The sequence below is a fragment of the Rhamphochromis sp. 'chilingali' genome (genome assembly GCF_963969265.1).
Source record: "Rhamphochromis sp. 'chilingali' genome assembly, chromosome: 6".
In the NCBI taxonomy this organism is placed as follows: domain Eukaryota; kingdom Metazoa; phylum Chordata; class Actinopteri; order Cichliformes; family Cichlidae; genus Rhamphochromis; species Rhamphochromis sp. 'chilingali'.
In genome coordinates, this window is record NC_137933.1 from 42450583 (window position 1) to 42471660 (window position 21078).

The 21078-nt window shown below is 48.8% G+C and overlaps 1 protein-coding gene across 3 annotated transcripts in view; it reads left to right on the forward strand.

Moving 5' to 3' along the window:
* Positions 1-21078, forward strand: part of znf536 (zinc finger protein 536) — a 202873-nt gene that overhangs the window by 91869 nt on the left and 89926 nt on the right. For all 3 annotated transcript variants that reach the window (XM_080885953.1, XM_080885952.1, XM_080885954.1), the window contains one exon: positions 4684-6977. In XM_080885953.1, the coding sequence (XP_080742079.1) occupies positions 4685-6977 (2293 nt within the window). In that variant the 5' untranslated portion in view covers position 4684. The remainder of the gene's footprint in view (positions 1-4683; positions 6978-21078) is intronic.

Consider the following 21078-nt stretch of genomic DNA (forward strand, 5'->3'; position numbering starts at 1 on the left):
AGTGTAATGCCGAGCTGACTGGGATCGGTGTAAACGTCACGTTCTTTTTACGCAGACGTGTCTTTGTATTAAAAGCACCCGTCCTCTCGCGGGCTCCGGGTCCCGGCCCGCCAGCCTCGGGTGGAGCTGCGCTCGAATCTGGCAGGTGTTCTGCGACTGTTTCTGTGTGCAGTTGAGTGCGGAGTGTTTTTGCCTCATTACAGAAAGTAATAATGCGGTAAAGTCAAAGTGCGAGCGAGAGGAAGGAAAACAAGGCGGCTTTTTTATTGGATTAATTAGACGTCTCGCAAAGACCACCTGCAATAGAACAAAACACGAGCCGGGAACAAACTCATATGTGCAGCGCTCGAACCGAACCGTCTTTTGCCAAGAGGTAATTGATCTTTGAAAAGATGAGGAAGCTCTGTTTGTACTTTGAAAATACACTTAGAGCTTTTTAATGAACCCGACTGTCCCCGCCGCTCGCCTAATCGCCAAATATTTAGCACGTGAGGAACATATGGCCCACGTTGTCCCTCCGACATCAGAGCGCCGTCGCCGCGGCCCCTGCGTCTCGTTAACGATTCGGTGCAGATATGATTGAATTCGGCACATTGTGAATAATGATTGATTTGTTTAACGCAATGAATTTGTTCATTAGGACTTAATGAGGTATCGCATTGTGATTAGTCGATGGGTTTCGTGTCGATAAATGCCAAAATAACAAAGTAAAGTCCGACTAATGGCTTTTCGATCCCCCCCACCCTTCTCGTCTTAAATGTCAGCCAAAAGTTTTCTGACAAAACTCGAGCCTGACAGCAAATTCACCAAGAACGCTGTTTATTTGAATATGAATTCATAACAGGCGGCCATCCCTAATGCTGCGAGTGCCTTTCATGTGCAATAATTTATATGGTTGCAATTAGAGAGGAGCACATTTAAATCCTGTATGCATTTATGATGCATGCTACCATTGATAAGAAAGAAATGAACTGAGCACATTTAAATGGTGACTGTAATATACTTCCATTGTGTCACAGATACCACTTATAATTAAGCTGAGGATTGAAGAGAAACCAAGTGAAATCAGTTTGTGTGAGCGTGCAGAGGATTCGCCGTGTTTGTGAGTGCACGTGGAGCCTCGCTGAATATTAAACCACAAACTATAAAGACAACAAGCGAACCGTCGTGAGAAAATGCTAAAGGAAGTCTTTGTGGTTTTAGAGGTATCGGAGGAGCCAATAGTTTTAATGAGGCAGCGTTGCAGCACATGCCAGGAAATGATAAGGTCGTACAGGTTAGAGAATAACGGCACATGTACTGTAAGAGCACAAAGCTGGCGTTCGTAACGGAGTCTGCGGCGAGGGACGGCGGGGCCCCGAGTCTTTCCCCAGGATGGCCGGTAAGAACCCGAGTTCTTCTGTGACAGCGTCGAGCTGCTCGGTTTGGTGAGAGCAGCGAGCTGCAGCGCACTCGCCGCGTCTTTTAGAGGGCACTCGCATGTCGAATTGTTGTCTGTAGTCAGAGGCTCGTGTTTGACTGGCTGCGTGTCTACGGCTCGTGCACCGCCCTCCAATTCCCCGCGCGCGTGCTCGTGCGTGCGGATGTGAGCAGAGGGGGGATGTCACATAAGAAATGTCCTTTTTAATCAGGGGAAAAAATATAAAATGACTCGGGAGCAAGGCGAGCATATTAATGTGCCTCATTTGCATACGCTCGTCAGCCAGGATACGTTTATAAAAAACACAAACTGGATTCGTCAGTTCATTTCACATTATTCCATTGTCTATCTGCCTTTGTTATATGTTAAAGATAAAGGCAGAAATCAAATTGAAGAAAAGGGCAAGCTGCTATCTCCCCAAATGAGCAACAGCTCATCAGCCTAGTTTAAATCACAGATTTCTATTCCAAAAGGCAGCCGCTTCTGTAAAAAGGGCCCATTGAAATAAGGTCTCCTCCAATATATGCACGGCTGCTGATGGAAGATGGGGTGTCACATAAATACAATTTAAAACCACAAGTCGTTTAAAGCAGCCTAACAAAGTTTGATCCTTCCCAGCAGTAATTCTCCCACGCCGTGGGAGCGTGTGTGATAAAACTATATGGTGACAAATTAAAGGAAAAACACCAGCTTGTGTGAACAAGCTTAGCTTTAAAACAGACTGTACGTAAAGGATGGACACCGATCGGTTCCTGGTCTGAAAGAGTGTGACGTTTTGGTCACCATGGTTGATTAAATCTTTTTGTTTCCAAATTTAGACAAGAGGGTGGAGCGGTCAGCTTTGTTCGCACAGTGTGTATGGGAGCATCAGGCCACGCCCATAATTATGCACGCTTAAATCTGGGTGATTTCTGAAGACACCCTCCCCCTGTGCAGGTGTCGTGAAGTTTGTGTATCAGGCTGTAAACATGGTTATTTGTGCTGCTTCAACACGGGGGTCTGTGGGGACTGACTCACTGCTGCCCCTGCTGGATGTCGGACGAACTGCAGGTCTTGGTTCATATTTCAGTCCTGTGGTTGATTAAAAGAAAATTAGATTTTTATTTCCAATTTGCTAAAAACAACTTTTTTTCATGCATGAACTGAAACGAAGGTAAAAAAAAAAAAGGCTTGATTATCCTAATTATTTGACAACCTCTGAACAAAGTAATATATTTATCGTAACTGTGATTGTATATCATAATTCACATCATTTAGCGCCTTATGTTCCAGTTATCAACGTGACGTGTGACCTTTAAATTCAACAGTATTGTGTTTTTAAGCATGTGCTTGAACGAACAAATACAGGAAAATATAGAGATTACATTTCTGTAGAATGATTTTAAGTGGAACAACAGCAAGACAAAGATTGCTTTGAAATGACAGCAGTGACAGGAAGTAGGTACATTTTCACAAAAAAATCAGGTTTGTGGTGCAGATCGGGCAGATCGTCACGGCAGGAAGGTGAGCGCTCAAAACGGACCCGGCACCGTCTCACAGCCTCTCAGCTGGACGGGTCACACGTTCAAGGTTTTCCTTTCATTTGTGGCCAGTCTGGAAATATTTCATTCAAGCACAAACTTTTTATTAGCAGGCTCCTAAAGTGATTTCTTTCAGCGTCACTCGGGTCAGATAAGATCTGTGACAGAGCACATCGAAGTGCTGTATGCAAGCCTGCAGAGCATAGCATAGCCATTATACTCTTAATGAATTCAGGCGCATTGCTTTACGATACTTGTGGGGAGAAATAAGGAGAATTCAAAGGGCAGCCCACAAGTGTCACATTCCTTTACACACAAGTGGAAAGTGGCCACAGTGTTTAATTCATGTCAGCGAGATAAGAATCCACCATCGGCAGTGTGTTGGAGGACTCTGCGGTACCAGAACAGGCAGCCCTTATGTCTGCTGACCTCCTACTGGGAGGGGAGGGGGGGGTTGAATGAACACTTAAGCCGAGCACGACGTGGTGTAGTGTGTGCTTCACAAACGTAGGTGGAGAAAGAGAAGAAGGATCCCAGTGTGGATGCCCTTTGCTCCTGTGAAGAGTACGCTGAGCTTCCTAACATGTCACCTAGTGCCACTCCTTCACGCCGCCTCGCCTCGAAAGCGCTTTTTGATGATTATAATGCTACATTAAAGTCCAGTGGCTGCCGCTGTTACCAGGCAGCGTGCTAATCAGCTTAATGAGATATCATACAATATTTTGTTGACCTAAGCAGAACCACACTTATTGTTTTGCAGGTTTGACCCCTGCAAGCAGCCATAGCTGCTTATACCTCTCCATCTGGAGAACAGATGGATGTGCATTAAAAGCACTGTTGTTTATTTATTTTTTACTTATGCATTCGCCGATGTTACACATACGGAATGAAAACACATTTAATGGCGTTACAACGCGGTGTGAAAACTGTGACATATTTCACCCAAAAGCCAGCAGAACAAAGAGCGGGCTGTTCACAGAGCAGTGTCGGTGTATCCACAGCATCTTCATGTTGTTTCCACCGTCCTGGAAACTGTGAAGAGCGCAGACAGCAAAGAGCAAAGCGATTCACATCAAATGTAATACGGCTCTTTAATGGAATATTGTGCCAAGACAAGTGTCGTGGCACCGAGATAAGAATGTTGTGTTTACTGGAGTAACCCCTTGGTTTTAAGTGCTATTGTTAATATCATAATTGTAGTATTGCCGTGGCTTCCCGGCAATGCAGTTGCTCCATTTCATTAAGGCGTGTAATTGGAGGAATTCTGATAGGATGGGCACAAGTAGCTTAATTATACACTGCTCACTGTGTTTACAGAGTAATTATTCCATCCAAAACGGCTTTACAATTTGAAAAAGTTCTGAGTCGCAGCATCCCCGCAGGCCTTCGGCGCTGACAGTTCACACTGGTGTTTTTATTTCACTAGGGCACCTATCCTGCTCCTCTCCAGCCCCACACTCATCCTTGGAGTGTCTTTACATGATTTTCAGTTCAAAACAAAAATCCTTTTTTATCTGATCCTGTGTCTCTATGACATCACAGAGATCCAAGAGCAGAAAAACTGAGTGTTTAGAGCATTACTTGTTGATAACGTGTACATACACCTGAAATATGACACAACTGGCATCCACATTTCCAGACACGTGGTTGGATGAACGCCCACACACTATCGTTGAATGTCTGTAAAATATTAAAATACGTCAAAAATGTTTCTAATACGTTTTTATTTTTCTGTTTCTTCAGGATGGAGGACTCTAGTTTATGTCTTGGTGTATCGTCAGTAGTGCCTGACGCTGAAGCCCACCTGAGCAATGCTGTTCTAAACGGCCGTTACCCAATCAGTCAAAAGCTTCACCAGCTCACTGCCCAGTTAGGACACGCCTTTCCCGACCTGCACCGCCCACAGCAGATTCCCGAAGAGAAGGCGGCCACGCCGTTGGATGAGAAGACACACCACGCAGCCCTGGCCAGTCAACCAATCAGCAGCCAGATGGCTCTACTAGCCAATCAGCTCAATCGAGACATAGACGCAGGGGCACTGAGTGGGTTAAACGGGCGTGTCGACCTGCAGCAGTTTCTCAATGGGCAGAACTTGGGCATCATGTCCCAGATGAATGATATCGAAGACGATGCTCGCAAGAACAGGAAGTACCCGTGCCCACTGTGTGGCAAGCGCTTCCGTTTCAACAGCATCCTGTCTCTGCACATGCGCACACACACGGGAGAGAAGCCATTCAAGTGCCCCTACTGTGACCACAGAGCGGCTCAAAAGGGCAACCTGAAGATCCATCTCCGCACCCACAAACTGGGGAACCTGGGAAAAGGCCGTGGCCGAGTTCGAGAAGAGAACCGGCTGCTGCACGAGCTCGAGGAGAGGGCCATCCTGAGAGACAAGCAGATGAGAGGGAGTGGCAGTCTCCTCCAGACCGCTCAGACGCCACATCTGGGCCCCAACAGCAGCTCAAACACCCATCAACAGCAGTTAGGGTCAACCTGCGCCCCCACCCATTCCTCCGGGCTCGCCACTCCAGACACAGTTTCTCAGCCGTCTTCCTCACCCAAGCCGGCCGGCGCTCAGGACGACCAGTCTCTGAACCCTACTGTGGGCTTCCGCTGCACCTTCTGCAAAGGGAAGTTCAAGAAGCGCGAGGAGCTGGACCGTCACATCCGCATTCTCCACAAGCCCTACAAATGCACTCTGTGCGAGTTCGCCGCCTCCCACGAAGAAGAGCTGATAAGCCATGTGGAGAAGGCCCACATCACAGCTGAGAACACGCAGGGCCAGGGTTCTGGTGGCTCCGGGGGCATGCAGATGGCCACCGAGTTTCGCTGCGAGGTCTGCGGCCAGGTGTTCAGCCAAGCCTGGTTCCTCAAGGGCCACATGAGAAAGCACAAGGAGTCCTTTGAACACTGCTGCCAAATCTGTGGCCGTCGCTTTAAGGAACCCTGGTTCCTCAAGAACCACATGAAGGTGCATCTGAACAAGCTGGCCATCAAGAACAAGCCACCCCAGCCCAGTGAGCAGGACATGGCCGCTGTCAACAGCATGAGCAATCTGGCTCAGGAAGCCCATGCCAACCTTTATTCCCGCTACATCTCCTGTCTTCAGGGAGGCTTCCTTTCACCAGACAAGCAGGGCCTCAGCGAGCAGCACCAGATGTTGGCTAAAGCGGGGATAGCCATGAAGGAAAAGGAGATGTTAGGAAAGCTGCTTGGACCTATGGCAGGTGCAATAGGCCACGGGCTAGGTGAAAACGAGAAGCGCTCACTCCTTGGCTGTCTCAACCTCGTTCCACCGCTCAAGTCGAGCTGCATGGAGCGCCTCCAGGCGGCTGCAAAGGTGGCAGAGATGGACTCGATCAATAGCTACCAAGCCTGGCAGATAATGGCTCGTGGAATGGCTATGGACAGGGCTTTCATGCCCAAGGATCAGCAGCAGCAGCACCATATAACTCCGGGGCAGGAAGATGAGATGGCTGGTGCGGGCTCCTTGGCTTCCTTCTCAAAGGAGAAACAAGACTACTCCTTGATTGCTTCCGGTGATAGCTCCAAGCAGAAGCAGCTCTCCGAGGCCCTGCAGGGATCCAAGGCTTCCAGTGGAGCAGTGATGTCCATGAAGGAGGATGGAAGAGGCTTTGACGGTCACCGTGATCTCATGTCCCACCACGGTAGTGCTGAGGCTCCTGGAGCCCTGGCTGGCTTGGGAAGCCCAAACATTGACTACAGCCTCTCCGGCCTGTCCGGCCTGAAGGAGAAGCCTTCAGAGTGCCCAGACTGCGGACGTGTCTTCAGAACCTACCATCAAATGGTCGTCCACTCGCGAATCCACGGTAAAGACAGGCGAGGCATTGACGAGGCACTTCAGCAAGGACTGGATGAACGCCGTGGATCGGCCAGTGACCCCGAGTCCCAGTCCATCAGCCGCTCCACCACTCCCGGTTCATCCAATGTGACAGAGGAGAGTGGCGTTGGCGGGGGACATTCCCAGACAGGAAGCATCCAGGACGACAGCCCCCATCCCTCCTCACCATCTTCAGGTAGGAGAACTACTTACTGAATCAACTAGAAGGCAGTGGAGCGAGCGTCCTCCATGTCTACCAGAGAAAGTGATGTAGATCTTTTCCTGTGATCCGCCTTTCCGTGAAATTTGATTTCTGTTCTAGTCAAATCTTTTAAACACATAAACAGCAGTGATCCTCAGCTTTTATTAAAGGAAGAAGACCTCGAGTGATGTTTGCTTTGGGTTTTTTAAGGCGGATCAAATGTAAAAAAACGTTGAGAAGAGATGCAGAGTCACATACAACACGACCTGTTCGTGCCTCCAGTCTCAAACTTATGCAGAGGGTGTAGTTCCCTCTGAGACCACATGGGATGCTCTGTTTGCTTACCTAATCTTAACCTTTAAGCTATCGTTAACCTAATCTTTGATGCTTTACATCATAGGTGTCAAACTCTGGCCCGCGGGCCACGTTTGGCCCGCAGCCTAATTACACTTGGCCCATGAAGCCATACCAAATTACTGTCAGAGCTGGCCTACTGGTATTATACAGCTAATATATATATTGTTTAGTATTAAGCTTTGCTTGTTCCATATTCAGTTTTTCAGCAAAACGTGTTTGAGTCCAAAAGATTCATTCTTATATCTGGAGGAATAAATATATTTCAATAAATATTAACGTCAGGCCGCGACTTTGTTCCAGTTTCGAATTTTGGCCCACTGTGTATTTGAGTTTGACACCCCTGCTTTACATGATGGGTACATGTTTTTATATATAAAAACAGCTGATGAATAGCAAAGCAAAGTGTGTTCTCATCGTTGACTGAGAAACTAAGTCGACACTCACCGTGACCGTAGTTTGTGAAATAAGCACCTGAGCAGGCCCCAGAGGAGTCGCCCCCCTCAGAGTGTTAGAAGGCAAAGCAGGATGCTACGTCCATCTTTGTGTACAGTCTGTGTTAACGCTGGGCCGCTGCTCACTGTTTGACTTTCATTGAACTAGCGGTGCACGCGGCACATAGAGTCAGCTTTGCTCTGTTGTTTCTGCCATTAAGACTCCAGAGAACGCCATCGTGCCCGTTTGCGGGTTAGCAGTCTGTTTCCCGGGAGTGCGGGGACGAGCTCGTCTTAAGCACAGCGATTAATAAATGTCTTTAATAAACACGGCGGAGATGAGCGAACCCCTCCCCTTCCCCCACCCAGCCAACGCAGGCCGGCCGGGGCTAGATAAGTGTATGTTTAGTGGGATTAAGGGAGGCTCATTGCTAATGATTACACAAGTTTTTAAAGGTAACTTTTGGTTGCTCCTCAGGGCGCTACGCTGGCGTTAAGAAGCGCGTGCAGTAATTAGGTCACGAATACGCGATAATCAGTCGGTTTAAGCTAAACAAGACACTAATTAAAGATATACATATAAAGCAGGTCAAAAACATTAGCGAGCTTCATTTGCACAAGCAAGGATGTGCTTTTAAGTCTTTTGAGAGAAAATATAAATATATATAAATATAAATCAGAGTGGCTTAGCTTAAGGCTGTAAGCAACTTAATTCCACCAGTGGAGACGAAATTGTTTATTTATTCACAGAGGCATGAAGTCCTTATCGTGCCCGTGTAGTGTGATGGGTTTGAACATGGGACAGGCTATGTTTATTTTAATCTAAGAAATAATAACAGACAACCCCCCACCCCAATTAGGAATTAATGAAAATGAGAGTGAGATAAAAACCTATTTTCTTTATAGAGACTATTAAACATAACACTTCTCAACAGGGTGGGGGTGTAGCGGATGTAATTATCTTCTGAATTTTAATGCTGGAAGTTTCTCCCCCTCTCTCTCCGTCCCTGCGTCTCTTTTGACTGGAGCACTTTGAATCTGACGAGTACAGCTTGTGGCATTTCAGCAACTTCAGAGGTACTGTACGCAAAATGAATAAATGCACAAATTCAAATAATAAAACTCGCCGTATTTACCGCCAAATGGTAGCGGAGAACAAAGGGTCGCATTAGATTTAGATGAGTGGTTAAATCTGGCCCTGGGGGCACCACCTTTGGAGGATTAAAGACAGAAACGTACGTAGAAAAACAAATTAAAATAGTGCGCGTTGCTGCGTGTGCGCCGCTCAGTCGCAGCGCAGCACGGCCGGGTTTGAAGCCGTGCAGAGGAAGTACGCAGACTGTGATGTGGACGGATGGAGTTTTTATGTGAAATCGAGAAGGAAACAGACTTGACATTGAAAGTGCTTTAACAGAGCCTCTTTTGCCACTTCCTGTTTTTTAATAAGAAGGAGCAGCAAACTTGACTCGTCGTTGTTCACAACTTACACAATATGAATCACGTTTGGAGCTCGGGGACTCTCAAATTAGAAGCTTTGATGTGTGAGAAAAATGTGTCTGAGTCTCATGTGGAGAAAGGTGTCATGCTTCTCCGCTGCATGCGTGTGTGCGGGGTTGCTTTGTTGCGTGTGTGCACATATCACTCTCGAAGAGTGAACAGGATGCCGTACTGTACCATTGTGTTAATATCTGAGGTTTGAAAAGCAGAGCTCGTGATTCTCTGTCGGCGTGTACCTGCGAGCATGTGTGCGTGCTCGCCTTCTACCCCGCCACCTACCCGCAGCAATTTAGAGTTAAACTTAAATTATAGTAATCAACAATAACATCTCAACTGTGAAAGAAGGTCAGCTCTGGCACTTTTGTCTTTGAGACGGCACTTGTTTAAAAGCAGTGCGTGCAGTGTGGAAGAAAAAGAGCAGAAAAACAAAAGCCTTTGTCAGAGATGTCCTTTAAAGACCTTCCTTATTAAACGCAGCTCTGCGGCACACCTTGAGCATCTTCCTTATTGAATATTTTTGAAAGAAACAAAGAGGTAATTACATATATGCCCATCACCATCCTTTTTTTTACACTTTTTTGTTTGGTTATCCTCGCGCCGACTTCCCCGTATTGTTTGCTGTGTGGGGAGGAAACGGCGTGCAGTAATCACGTTAGGAAGCCTCAGCAACAGGTAGCGCTGCCACGAGGACCCGGTGCCACGAAGGCACCGCTGCCTCCTCTTTCTCCCCTCTCTTCCACACAAATAAACCGGCGTTGCACGATGGCGTCGCTGAATGCGTAGAAAATTGGCTTTGCTGCGTGCTTGTAAGGCCTAAAGCTGCACGAGTCCTCTGCAACCATCCCGCTACCCTGAAACCCAGCTCCTGGCTCTAAAAGCACCGTGCATGCTCCCTCTGGCTCTTTCTTTCTCCTTCTCGCTCTCTGGAGAATCCCCCGCGTCTTCATTTTCTTCCTTGCGTTTTAACATGGCAGGGATTAGCCGGCATATCCCTGGTCTTACCACGGCTCAAACAAGCAGGCAAAATGCTCGCTCCATACAAATTGAAATTGGATTTGCCAACTTGACGCCTTAGGTTATAAAGCGTGGATATTCATCTAATTGCGACAGTACAATGGGGGCGTAATTACACGTGCAGACAAACTGTTAGAGTGTAATTACTGTGCCATTAAAACAGGAATAAAGTCGAGCTGAACAAGATCCAGACCACTGTGGATGTAGCTAGCTGACATTAGAGAGGAATGTCTCCTTCGCTGACTTCCATGGAGATCGAGCTCCAGGTCCTCGGGTGTTCTGACCGCGTACGCTGTCCGTCATCTTCAGCTGCCTTTGCGACAAAACTCGAAAACTATTTCAAATTTCCCCAGTTTTCTGTAAAACATGGTGTCGGGGCGAGCAAACTGCACCATGTGACCCCCTAAAATAAAGAACGATGCATTTGCTGTCATCACGACTGCACACTTGGGTTTGGAAGCAGTCGTGAAGCCTGGACTGAGCATGCTCAGTGTTGCTGCCAGAGCTGAAGATGCGCTTGTCAGTTTGTGAAGGATTAACTGACAGCGTACAAATAAATAAAGAATTAAAAATAAAGAATAAAAACACGACACGAGCTGCCGTCTGTTTACTGTGAAGTCCTATTTTCCCTCCAGTGTCAGTGAAGCAGCGACGTGAGGTCTAAAGTCAAACGTGACGTGTTTACAGTGAAACTCGACGCGTCTGCCCTCGAACTGAAACTGAAAACCAAAGAAAGTAAAAATGCACGAATGATACAAACTGCGAGCAGCTGGTTCCCTCTGGCGCTGGTAAATTACAGTCAGGCCTCCCTGTTTTTTATTAGCTGGTTTTCCTCGCTTGTGTAACGTAAACAGACGTCGCGGCGACTGCGAGGAGCACCGGCACAGTAAAGGTGAACTCCTCCTCACCTCATTTGGCCGGCAGGTGTCGGCAGGGTGGTGCTGGTGGATTCGGGGATCGGGTTTGGCACCCTCTGTGGAGTAATCTGGCCCTGCACGCAGAATCGTTAAAAACAGGCGCTTTGAATCGAGGCCAGCCCTCGGTGAAAGATAATATATGTGTGTAAAAGTATGCGCATTAAAAAATAATGAATTACGGCTCTTTCCCCCGTTCCTTCGCCTGTGCGGATGACTTTGTCTTTGTAATTGACATCCGCTCCTCGCACTATTCTTCTTCGCTCTATAATCAGAGAAGTCGTGGTTACAAAACCTGAGCTTTCTGCCCCCCGCTCATTTGAAGAAGTCTGGCCTGTCATATCTGTATTTTTTATGTGTCACCAAACTTAAATAGACAGTCATTGTGTTACAGGCACATTCATTCCCTGAGCTGTATTTTTGTACAGTAGGTCAGGACTCTGGTGTCTGCTAAATGATAAAAGTTCTATTCAAACGCACTAATTGTCAGTGTGCTGCTCTGATTGACATGTCTCGGATAAATGCAGACTTAGTATTTTTGTACACGCTTGCACAATATAAAAGGCCAATTTATTTCTCTGTTCTTCTTTCTCATTTGATTTCTTTCTTCCTTTTCTCCTGCTCTCTGCCTCTCTGCCCTACCCCGTCTCTCAGACTCAATTTGTAAATATTACCACGGCAGGAATTAGCCCGGGCCTTTTTTAAGACAAATTTCAGTCGTATTCCAACGACGGAGGCTCCTCGGCATTCCTGGGTGGCTATCGGCGTCTAGCCTCGTCCTTATGAAACATTTATCGGCCCGTTTTATGTCTTAATGATCACGTTAGGATTCCCCGCTCGGTTACGAAGCCGGGACGGCGATGCCGAAGGAGAGGAGATGAAAAAATGACAGAGGGGGAGATGACAGGGCATCACAGTCCTCGGTAAACAGCGGCACATTATGCCATCCACTCGTTTCAACTCCAAATCTGTGCCAGAACACAGCTTACCTCTGCACACACACACACACACCCTCTGTCTTCCCCATTTCTGTTTTATGTTTTTATAATTAAAACATAATATTTATCTTTCCACAACAGAAGGCTGCCTTACACTGTCAGGTAGACTGTTTGCATATTAATATTCTTAATACATCAACAAGCTATCTTCTCCGGTGTCACTGCTAAAAGTGAGCGGCGACCGAGGAGCTGACTCACAAACGGCGCTCTCTACTCCACCAGTGCAGCAGGAGGAGGACGCCTTAAAAAGAGGAGAGAAGAAGAAGAAAAGGAAGCAACAAAGACATAAATTAACATCACAGTCACAACTTGTGCTGCCGGTGGAGCGTGTTTACTTAGTCTCAGCATTAAGATGCACATACAAATGCACAGATCCCCGCTAAATAAGCGCTCCCTCCTCCTCCTCTGGGCGCGGCGACACTGGCTAAAAGTTTCTCTCTTGGATTGTGTATGTGTGTGCTTAACGGCGGGATGGGGGGCGGCTGAGGGTGAACGCCAAGTTCCTTTTCTCCCCGTCTGGTGACAGCTGTCTGACTCCGTCAATGCGGGATTCCTGTGAAATGAGGCAGGGCTCTCTCGGTCGGGGAATGCAAATGACGGCGGCGGACGATGGCGTTGCCGGTTTGAGCGCAAACGACCTGCGCCGGCCTTGCGATGCCGGGATCTTTTTATTTCTTTCCCGTTCCTCCCTCGCTTCATCATTCTCTAATTTTTCCCGCCCCTCCTCGTCTTCCTCCCCCTCCCCTCTCAATCTCCTCCTCTTAACCCCAGTGACAGGTCACATAAAAAGCCTTTTGTGTCAGCATCAGGGCGCTGACATGAGAGCAGAAGGCTACATGAAAAATGTTCTTTTTTCCCTTAGCTGTTGCTATCTCGTCATCGTGAAGAGGAGAGCGAGGCAGGGAAACGAGCGAGGAGCCAAAAGTGAGAGAGAGGAATTAAGTCCAGGGATTAAGATCTCTGAGCTGGGTTTTTTCCGTCCTCTCCCCCTGCCACATTCCAATTGTTCTTAAAATATTTGGCAATGTCAATTAGTAAGTGAGCAGAGCTAGCTGATGAACACAATTTTCCAGGCGACTGAGCACCCTATTGTTGTGGAGCGAACAGCAGATTTCTGAGGTCATTATCATTCCCTGTTAGCCGTGCCCAGCTGCTCTCCTCTTGGCTCCAGCCAAACTCTGCTCTCCTCTCTCCTTTTCCCCCCTCGCTCTTATACATCATCTTTCCCCTCCCTCTTCCACCCCGCACCCCCGCCTCCGCCCGGCCTGCGCCGTGTTCGGGGCTGGTTGGTAGCGAGGCAGCAACAGGGGGCCTTCAACAAGAGGAGGGAGGGGAGGGGGGCGAGGACGAGGAGTGCGAACACGAGAGGGAGCGCGGGGGGAAAACAGCTCGGTGACATAAGATTGAAGAAACCTGAGCGAGCTTTTCAGGAATAAAGCGCTTCATTTTCTCCCGTCGCCTTGACCTCCGTCCCAAATGCAAAAACGTGCATTTTTTCGTGACCTCAGAGTGGAAGAAACACGGCGCCGATTTCAGATTAAAACCGAGAAAACCAAAGAGAAACACCTGCCCGCCGCTGCAGGTTGATTCAAAAGAACCGGCTTCTCTTTCATTCTGCACAAAGCATCCAGGTATCTGCATCTAAACATCCAACGGCGTCTTTCTGTTTTGTTTTTAAGAAAAATGATGAAAGACGCCTTTGTACAAAAGTACGAAAACAAAAAAACTGCAGAGAAGGAAGGAAATCAAAAATCTCTCACTTGTTTCTGCTTTCCACTCGTACATCCTAATGTGTTCCCAGAGGCCTATTCACCCTCCCCTTCTTCCTCCACCCTACTGTAACCCCCCCCCCCCACTTCCTCCACCACCCACCCACGGCTGCTCTCCCTCCCCTCAGAGCTCCCCTCGCACCGACGTCTTTGCAGATTTACACCAGAGCAGGAAAAAAAATCTGGGTTAAGAGCGCTCCACACCTGTGAGGATCTTATGATTTAATAAACTCTTCTAAACTTTTGTTAATTTAAACAGCTAAAAAAAATGAATGTAAGAGAATTAAAAAAAGAATAAATGAAGGTTGGTGGAGGGATACCTGCTCTGCGGTCAGTCCCACCTGTCGGTTATCTCCGTCCTCCAACCTGTAGAAAGTTTGCATAGTTAACACTGCGTTAGCTATCCTCTGTGTGTGTGTGTGCTGCAAAAAGAGAGGAGGAGGAGAAGAAGAGAAAGAGTGAGAGTGAAAAAGGGTGAGCGGCATCAAAGCGTTGCTCTCAGCTGCAGCTGCCAAGCTTCCTCGTCCCCAGTTAGCAGCCATCCAGCTGTCAGGCTGCGCGAAGAGGAAGAGAGGGGGGAAATCTCTCACCAGCCATATGGTCCCCGGTTCTGTCAGAGACACTCCACGCTCCGTGGGCAAATGGCAAACTCATATATCTAATCAACACTCTTAATATCCAGACCTGAGACCGAGGATATTTTCAGAGCGTTGCCTTTCGGCGGCGGCGGGGATGTGACCTGGCACTCTGGGTTTATTGTTGCAGGAAACACTCGTGGAAAAACCAACCCGGCCCAGTGGCCCCGAGCACGCTGGCTCACGCTGATGTAAGAAAAAAACAATCGCACAAAGGCAGGACAGGAATATTAATTCTTTAAAAAATAGTTTTCTGTAGTAGCCGCCGCTTTAAGGAGCGGCGTAGCTTTAAGGCACCATTACTCCATCAACAGGAAGCAGCAGTGGGACTACTTTCAGTGGATTCATACATCCAGCAGGTGAAACCGAACCTGGTTCTGCCGGAGGTTTCTTCCTGTTCAAAGGGAGTTTTTCTTTCCCACTGTCACCAAAGTGCTTGCTCTCAGGGAGTCGTCTGATTGTTGGGCTTCTCTGCATTGCTGACGGTATAGAGCACGCTGAGGTGACTGCTGTGTGAGCTTTTATTTAGCCTCCTTTTGTGTTATTTTCTTATATCCTGGTTACATTTTTGAACTCGACCTCGTCACAGCATGAATGCCCGTTACACGCTGCTCTGTGACACCGACGTGCGCACCGGATAGGCTCGAACCCTCCTTTCAGTGCAGGAGGAGCTGTTAGCGTTAGCATGGCTCGGCCCAAGAGAATGGGCTCGAATGTGGCTTTGTGCTGTCTGTTAGCGGGATGCTACACCTGCTCGTCTAATCCTGGCAGGCCTCCGCCTCCAGTCTCTCCGGCTGCAGAGTAACACGTGCCTTATGGCGTAACAAGCCACACTGAATCACGACGAGGTTTGTTGGTATTACAGTGACATCGCTGTGTAAAGCTTGGAAACAACCGTCGCCCCTGCCTCGCCGGGACGGGGAAGTGCGAATCCCTCCCCAGCTGCAGAAAACAGCTTTGAGTGTGCGAGGAGGAAGCATGCAGCAGCGAGTGATGTATATACAGAGAGAGTGACGTGAGGCGGAGCAGCAGAGAGAGATTTAAATAGAAATCAGGAGATTTGGATCGAGGGGGGGGGGGGGGGTCCAAGTCCCACAAATCTTTGCTCAACCCAACAACCTGAAGCAGAGGCCATTAAAGCAGAGAGCCAAGATATCAGCTGAGATGGATACGGTGGCAGCGATGGTTTGGAGGGATGGTAACTTTAATGGCCCCACTGGGTTTTTAATGAGTGTTGTGCCCCAAACAAAATGAGCTAATTAGTGTTATCATCCATATATCAGACCTACACACACACACTGCTGTGCATGCTCTGGCACTCGCAGCCTTTTCCATGAACTTACTAACATCTCAGATTCACTCCTTTCTCTCTGATTTGTGTCGCCAGTCACACCTCGTCCTCCTGCAAACACCCCGCCCCCTCCCCTCCCCGAGCGCCGGGGTCGTGCCCTGTTTGCGAGGGGAGCGATTATGTCTACACTGGTTTAAAATCGCGATAACAATACCACGAGCGGGCGTTTGGGGACACGGAGAAAGAGGTGCTCGGGCCAGTATCCCGGCATTTGGAGCCCCCGTTACCTGCGCCGGCGTAAGCCGTGTGTTTGTCACGCCATCGCCTCCGGTTGACCACGCTGCCCCACCAGCCCCCCGCTTTATTTCTCTTGCGCTAAGCCTATTATAAAATCAATAAACAATTGAGCTTTTTTCCAGTCCTTTTAAATCTTTTTCTCCTCTATCCTCTGAGATGAAGGGGAAGCATGCAGGCGGCAGAGCGAGGGGCGGGGGCACAGAATCAGTAACCCCTTCCTTCCTGACCCTCGCACACGTCATTTGCACTTAAACGCAGCGTGGGAAATGCGCAGGTGAGGCCTCACGTGACCGTGGCTCTGACCGCTCCGTCGTCTCTCCTCTCAGTTACACGGAGCTGCCGCCATGATGATTGAGGGGTTTTTAATTGTCACGCTGTGGAAATGTAATAACCCTCGAGTTGTTAAAAATCAACAAACACCAACTCTGATAGCCGATTTTCAAATCAGCGTCAGAACTGTGGCGTTTACACATTTTAATTCGCTTTGTCAGTTTAAACTCATATTTCAAACTGGGGCGACAGCACCAACTTCTTCTCCCAGCAGTCACGCACGAGTCGGAAATGAGCGCGTGCAGCTCTGTTTGCTCTTCTTTCTCGCCACGTCCAGCAGCAAGCCGTTTGTGGGGGAAAGCCTCGCCAACAAACTTTGGTGAAGTCACGGCGGCGTGCGGAGCAGCCGCAGACGCTGACATCCTGTCACACTTTAAGATAAACAGTCTTCTGCGCTCTCTTCCACCCACCCTCCACTGGCCGGACGTTTGACTGCAACAGATTTCAGCAAGCTGTTGATTGTGTCGTCTTGGACTTTATTCGTCCTGGCCGACCCTCTCTTCAACACGACCGCTATTGGCCGACCCCGGCCCACACCCCCGCCCCTCCCGCCTCCAGCCAAGCCTCGATCTTTGGAAAGCTCTCGTCAGGATGGCCTAAACTAGGCTACACGTGGACCGCGGACGTGTCCGCGCTCTCCCACGTGGTCCTCGGAGACGGGGGCTCACAGCGTGCCCAGAGCGCGCGGACGCCGGACGAGCATTTGGCCGGCGCGCTCGCTTTTCCCCGGGTTTGTCCCCCTCGGGGACCCTGTGTGGGCCGCTGGTGGTGACTGTGCTTCAGGCAGCATGGTGTGGCCATGTGTGTCACATCCCCCCTTGTCATCCCACCAGACGGAGGGCTGTATCATGGCTATCATCCTGTCACACTTGGATGAAGCTTCTTCGCCTCAGAGTTTGACAGTGACTTGCCTCAGTGACAATTAGCATCAGAAGCGGCTCTCTTATCCACCTGGTTCAAAGGTCTGCGCGCTGAAGATTGGCAGGCGTCTAATTTTCTGTCTCCCGCTGCTGTCGCCGCTCCCTCCGTGTCTCTTTCTGCTCTTCTTTTGTCGTGCCATGTTCACCATCCCTTCCACGGCACCTCCGGTCCCCGCGAGCGGGGCCTCGCGCCGCCGTATCTCAGCCCGATTCAACAGGAGGGCTGCGCAGAGAGGCGTCGGTGCTCGCTGCCTGCGCTCGCTGTGTTTTCCTCCTTCTTTCGCTTATTTCCACTGGGAGGAACACTGACCTCATTTGTGAGGACAATAACCCCCTTGACTTTGGGGATTAAGACATGAAACCTTTGTTGATTAATTAGGTTCAGAGCTGAATTCATTTTGTCGCCACGCAAAGCAAAGAGAGAAAGAGGCAGGAGCGGGACACGGGCCTATTATGAAATTGCTATTTGTCCAGATATAGATATATTAAACACACATGTTGGGGCTGATCGCATTTACATCCTCCAGCAGAGTGACTCTCCGGGCAAAGCTTCAGCACAGGAAGTAGGGGACCGGTGCTGAGACAAAGCTGACCCGCCCAGCTCATCTCTCTCCGCAGGGTGGCACGTGCGAGCGTGGGCCGCCCGACCAGCTTCGGTCTGCACCGAGCCGCGCCCCGGGCCGCAGCCCCGATCTGGGCGCGCTCGGCCCGCCGTCGACTCTTAAGCCTGTCGCGCAGAGCAGCGAGCAGCGGCGCCGACACTGCCGCAGGAATCACATTATCTCAGTTGTCGTGGTAACAAAACAAAGTGTTTGTTTTCCAAGATGCAACTGCAATTTAGACGCTTTACACCTCTCGTGTGTGTGTGTGTGTGTGTGTGTGTGTGTACAGGTTCTTACTATACTGGTGGGGACCAAATCCTGTCCCCACAAGGATAGCAAACCAGACGTGTGTGTGTCAGTGTGTGTGTGTGTGTGTGTGTGTGTGTGTGTGTGTGTGTGTGTGTGTGTGTGTGTTTATGTCAGTGTGTGTGTGTGTGTATGTTTATGTCAGTGTGTGTGTGTGTGTGTGTATGTTTATGTCAGTGTGTGTGTGTGTGTGTGTGTGTGTGTGTGTGTGTGTATGTTTATGTCAGTGTGTGTGTGTGTCAGTGTGTGTGTGTGTGTGTGTGTGTGTGTGTGTGTGTGTGTGTGTGTGTATGTTTATGTCAGTGTGTGTGTGTGTCAGTGTGTGTGTGTGTGTGTGTGTGTGTGTGTGTTTATGTCAGTGTGTGTGTGTGTGTGTGTGTGTCAGTGTGTGTGTGTGTGTGTGTGTTTATGTCAGTGTGTGTGTGTGTCAGTGTGTGTGTGTGTGTGTGTGTGTGTGTGTGTGTCAGTGTGTGTGTGTGTGTCAGTGTGTGTGTGTGTGTCAGTGTGTGTGTGTGTGTGTGTGTCAGTGTGTGTGTGTGTGTCAGTGTGTCAGTGTGTGTGTGTGTGTGTGTGTGTGTCAGTGTGTGTGTGTGTGTGTGTGTGTGTGTGTGTGTGTGTGTGTGTGTCAGTGTGTGTGTGTGTGTGTGTGTGTGTGTGTGTGTGTGTGTCAGTGTGTGTGTGTCAGTGTGTGTGTGTCAGCATATGTTATTTGCGTGTATCTTTAGCTCGTTTGTGAGACGCTGTGTTTACAGGATAAAGGTGTTTGTTTCAGCAGCTGAAGACGTGTTAAAGCATTTTTCATGTCGTCTCGTGCTTGTTGTAAATAAAAGCGACTGTTGTCTTATTAGAGTAACACCTTCTAAATGCGACAGCCCCAGGTAGAGCTCCCTTATGGACCGAGTGTGGAACATGTGCTTGATGAGATGCCTTCCTCGCTTTCATTTACAGCTCTCCTAACGAACATAAGTCTCATCGTCTCTACCTACGCGAACACGCCTTTCTCTTTCTGCCCTCGAGTTACCGTCGCCCAGTGTCCCGCGCAGCGAGCATATGTTTATGCTCGTGATAAGGTGGTTATAGCGAGCGAATGTCTCTCTTATCCGCTCGCTGTCGGCGCGTAAACCTCCGTGTGAGCATCTTAGAAGGACTCGCTCTTAGACCCGGATTAGGCCTCAGATTCCTGCGCATAAAGCACACGGAGGCCTTCATGAGACCTGGTCTGGAAGGACGGGCTCTCAAAGGAATGATTTCACTGAGATACAGCCGTGCAGCGTTGCAGACATGAACCCGCCAGTCTTCCACACGTGTAAACGGCTCTAAACGACAATGAGATTCCATAAAAAGTGCAAAGAAAATCTCTTCCTCAACTCACCTCAGAGGCTCGTGCAAATAATCTCAGCATGCAACGCAGAGACTGAAGCATTCAGATGCAGAGGTCACACAAACGTCTTCTTAGATTCAAAAACAGCAGCGTGTGTGTGTGTGAGCACAACCGAATAAAGTCACATTGTGCATTAACAGTGAAAGACTGCTCGCTGTGATGAAAACGACTAAACGGTTTTAGCCGAAACGTTTAATCACAGGAGCTGTGCTGCAGTCTCTGCAGCAGCCTGACCTTTCCACTGTCGACCACATTTAGTCCTTCTAACAGGCACCAGATGCATGTGAACGCCTCGGGCGCAGGCTGCATTTTAGCCACATGCTAATCACCTCTTAGATCAGCTCTCTTGGGCCTCGGTCACACGTGTACTCGGCAAGTAGTCGCTGGGTGAAATCAGTCGTTGCTTCGGTTACTTTGTCTGCAATAACTCACCAGCAGAAGTAAAAGTGCTCGGCGAGCAGTATGCAAGAGTTTGCAGCCAATCAGAGATTTTTACTCCAGCAGCCGGTGGTTGGCAGATGGTCGCTCTTTTATAATTACTCCGGTACATGAAGCCCAAAGGAAAAGTTTAAACCAAAGAACCGTGAGGCCAAAATGCCTGTTTCGTGACAGATTTCAGAGAAAACGACGAGGGCGGATGTCTGGTGCAATCTACATACTGAACTACAGCTGCTTTTTAACAAAAGACTATAAACAAGGAGACAAATGATAAATACCCACATAAAGCAGCATCGTTTGAACTGACAGATTTACTGAAAGCACCTCTACTTTGAAACAGGCACGAAGTGGAATCGGCGCCTTCCAGCGGTTCGTTTGAGCTCGGATCACATCAGCTCGTTTATATGGAAGTTGTACCTGTTTTGCATGAAAGCTTTACGGCCGAAAAGCCTGTCAGAGAATTTCTTTGAAACTCGAACATCTTTGAGCTTTTTGTTTAGCATGTGGCTAAAACGTAGCCTCGGTGGTTTGTTGGTGATCGGCTGGTTGAGAGGTTAACAGAAGAAAAGCTCCTTTGGGGATTCTTTTGTTTGATGGGTGCAGCTCATGATAGCTCCCTAAATTGGCGCTGAGCCCCGATAACTGAGAAGGCCTCGCCCGAAGGACGGCTTTTTCCAGAGCGCCGACTTCTTTCGAGGACATCGAGGCAGACTTTCTGTAATTTCAACAAACGCACTACGCAAGGACACAGAGGCTTTCCGGAGACATTTAACCCCTGGGCCTCCAGCCATTCTCTCCTCCTGAGAGCACAGGTTTATCCCGGGCTTTCACGCAGACACTCACATTTTCCCCAACGGTCCCCCCAGCCTTCCTATCCCCCGTCTTAAGACACGCGGCTAAGTCAGGGCTAAGCCA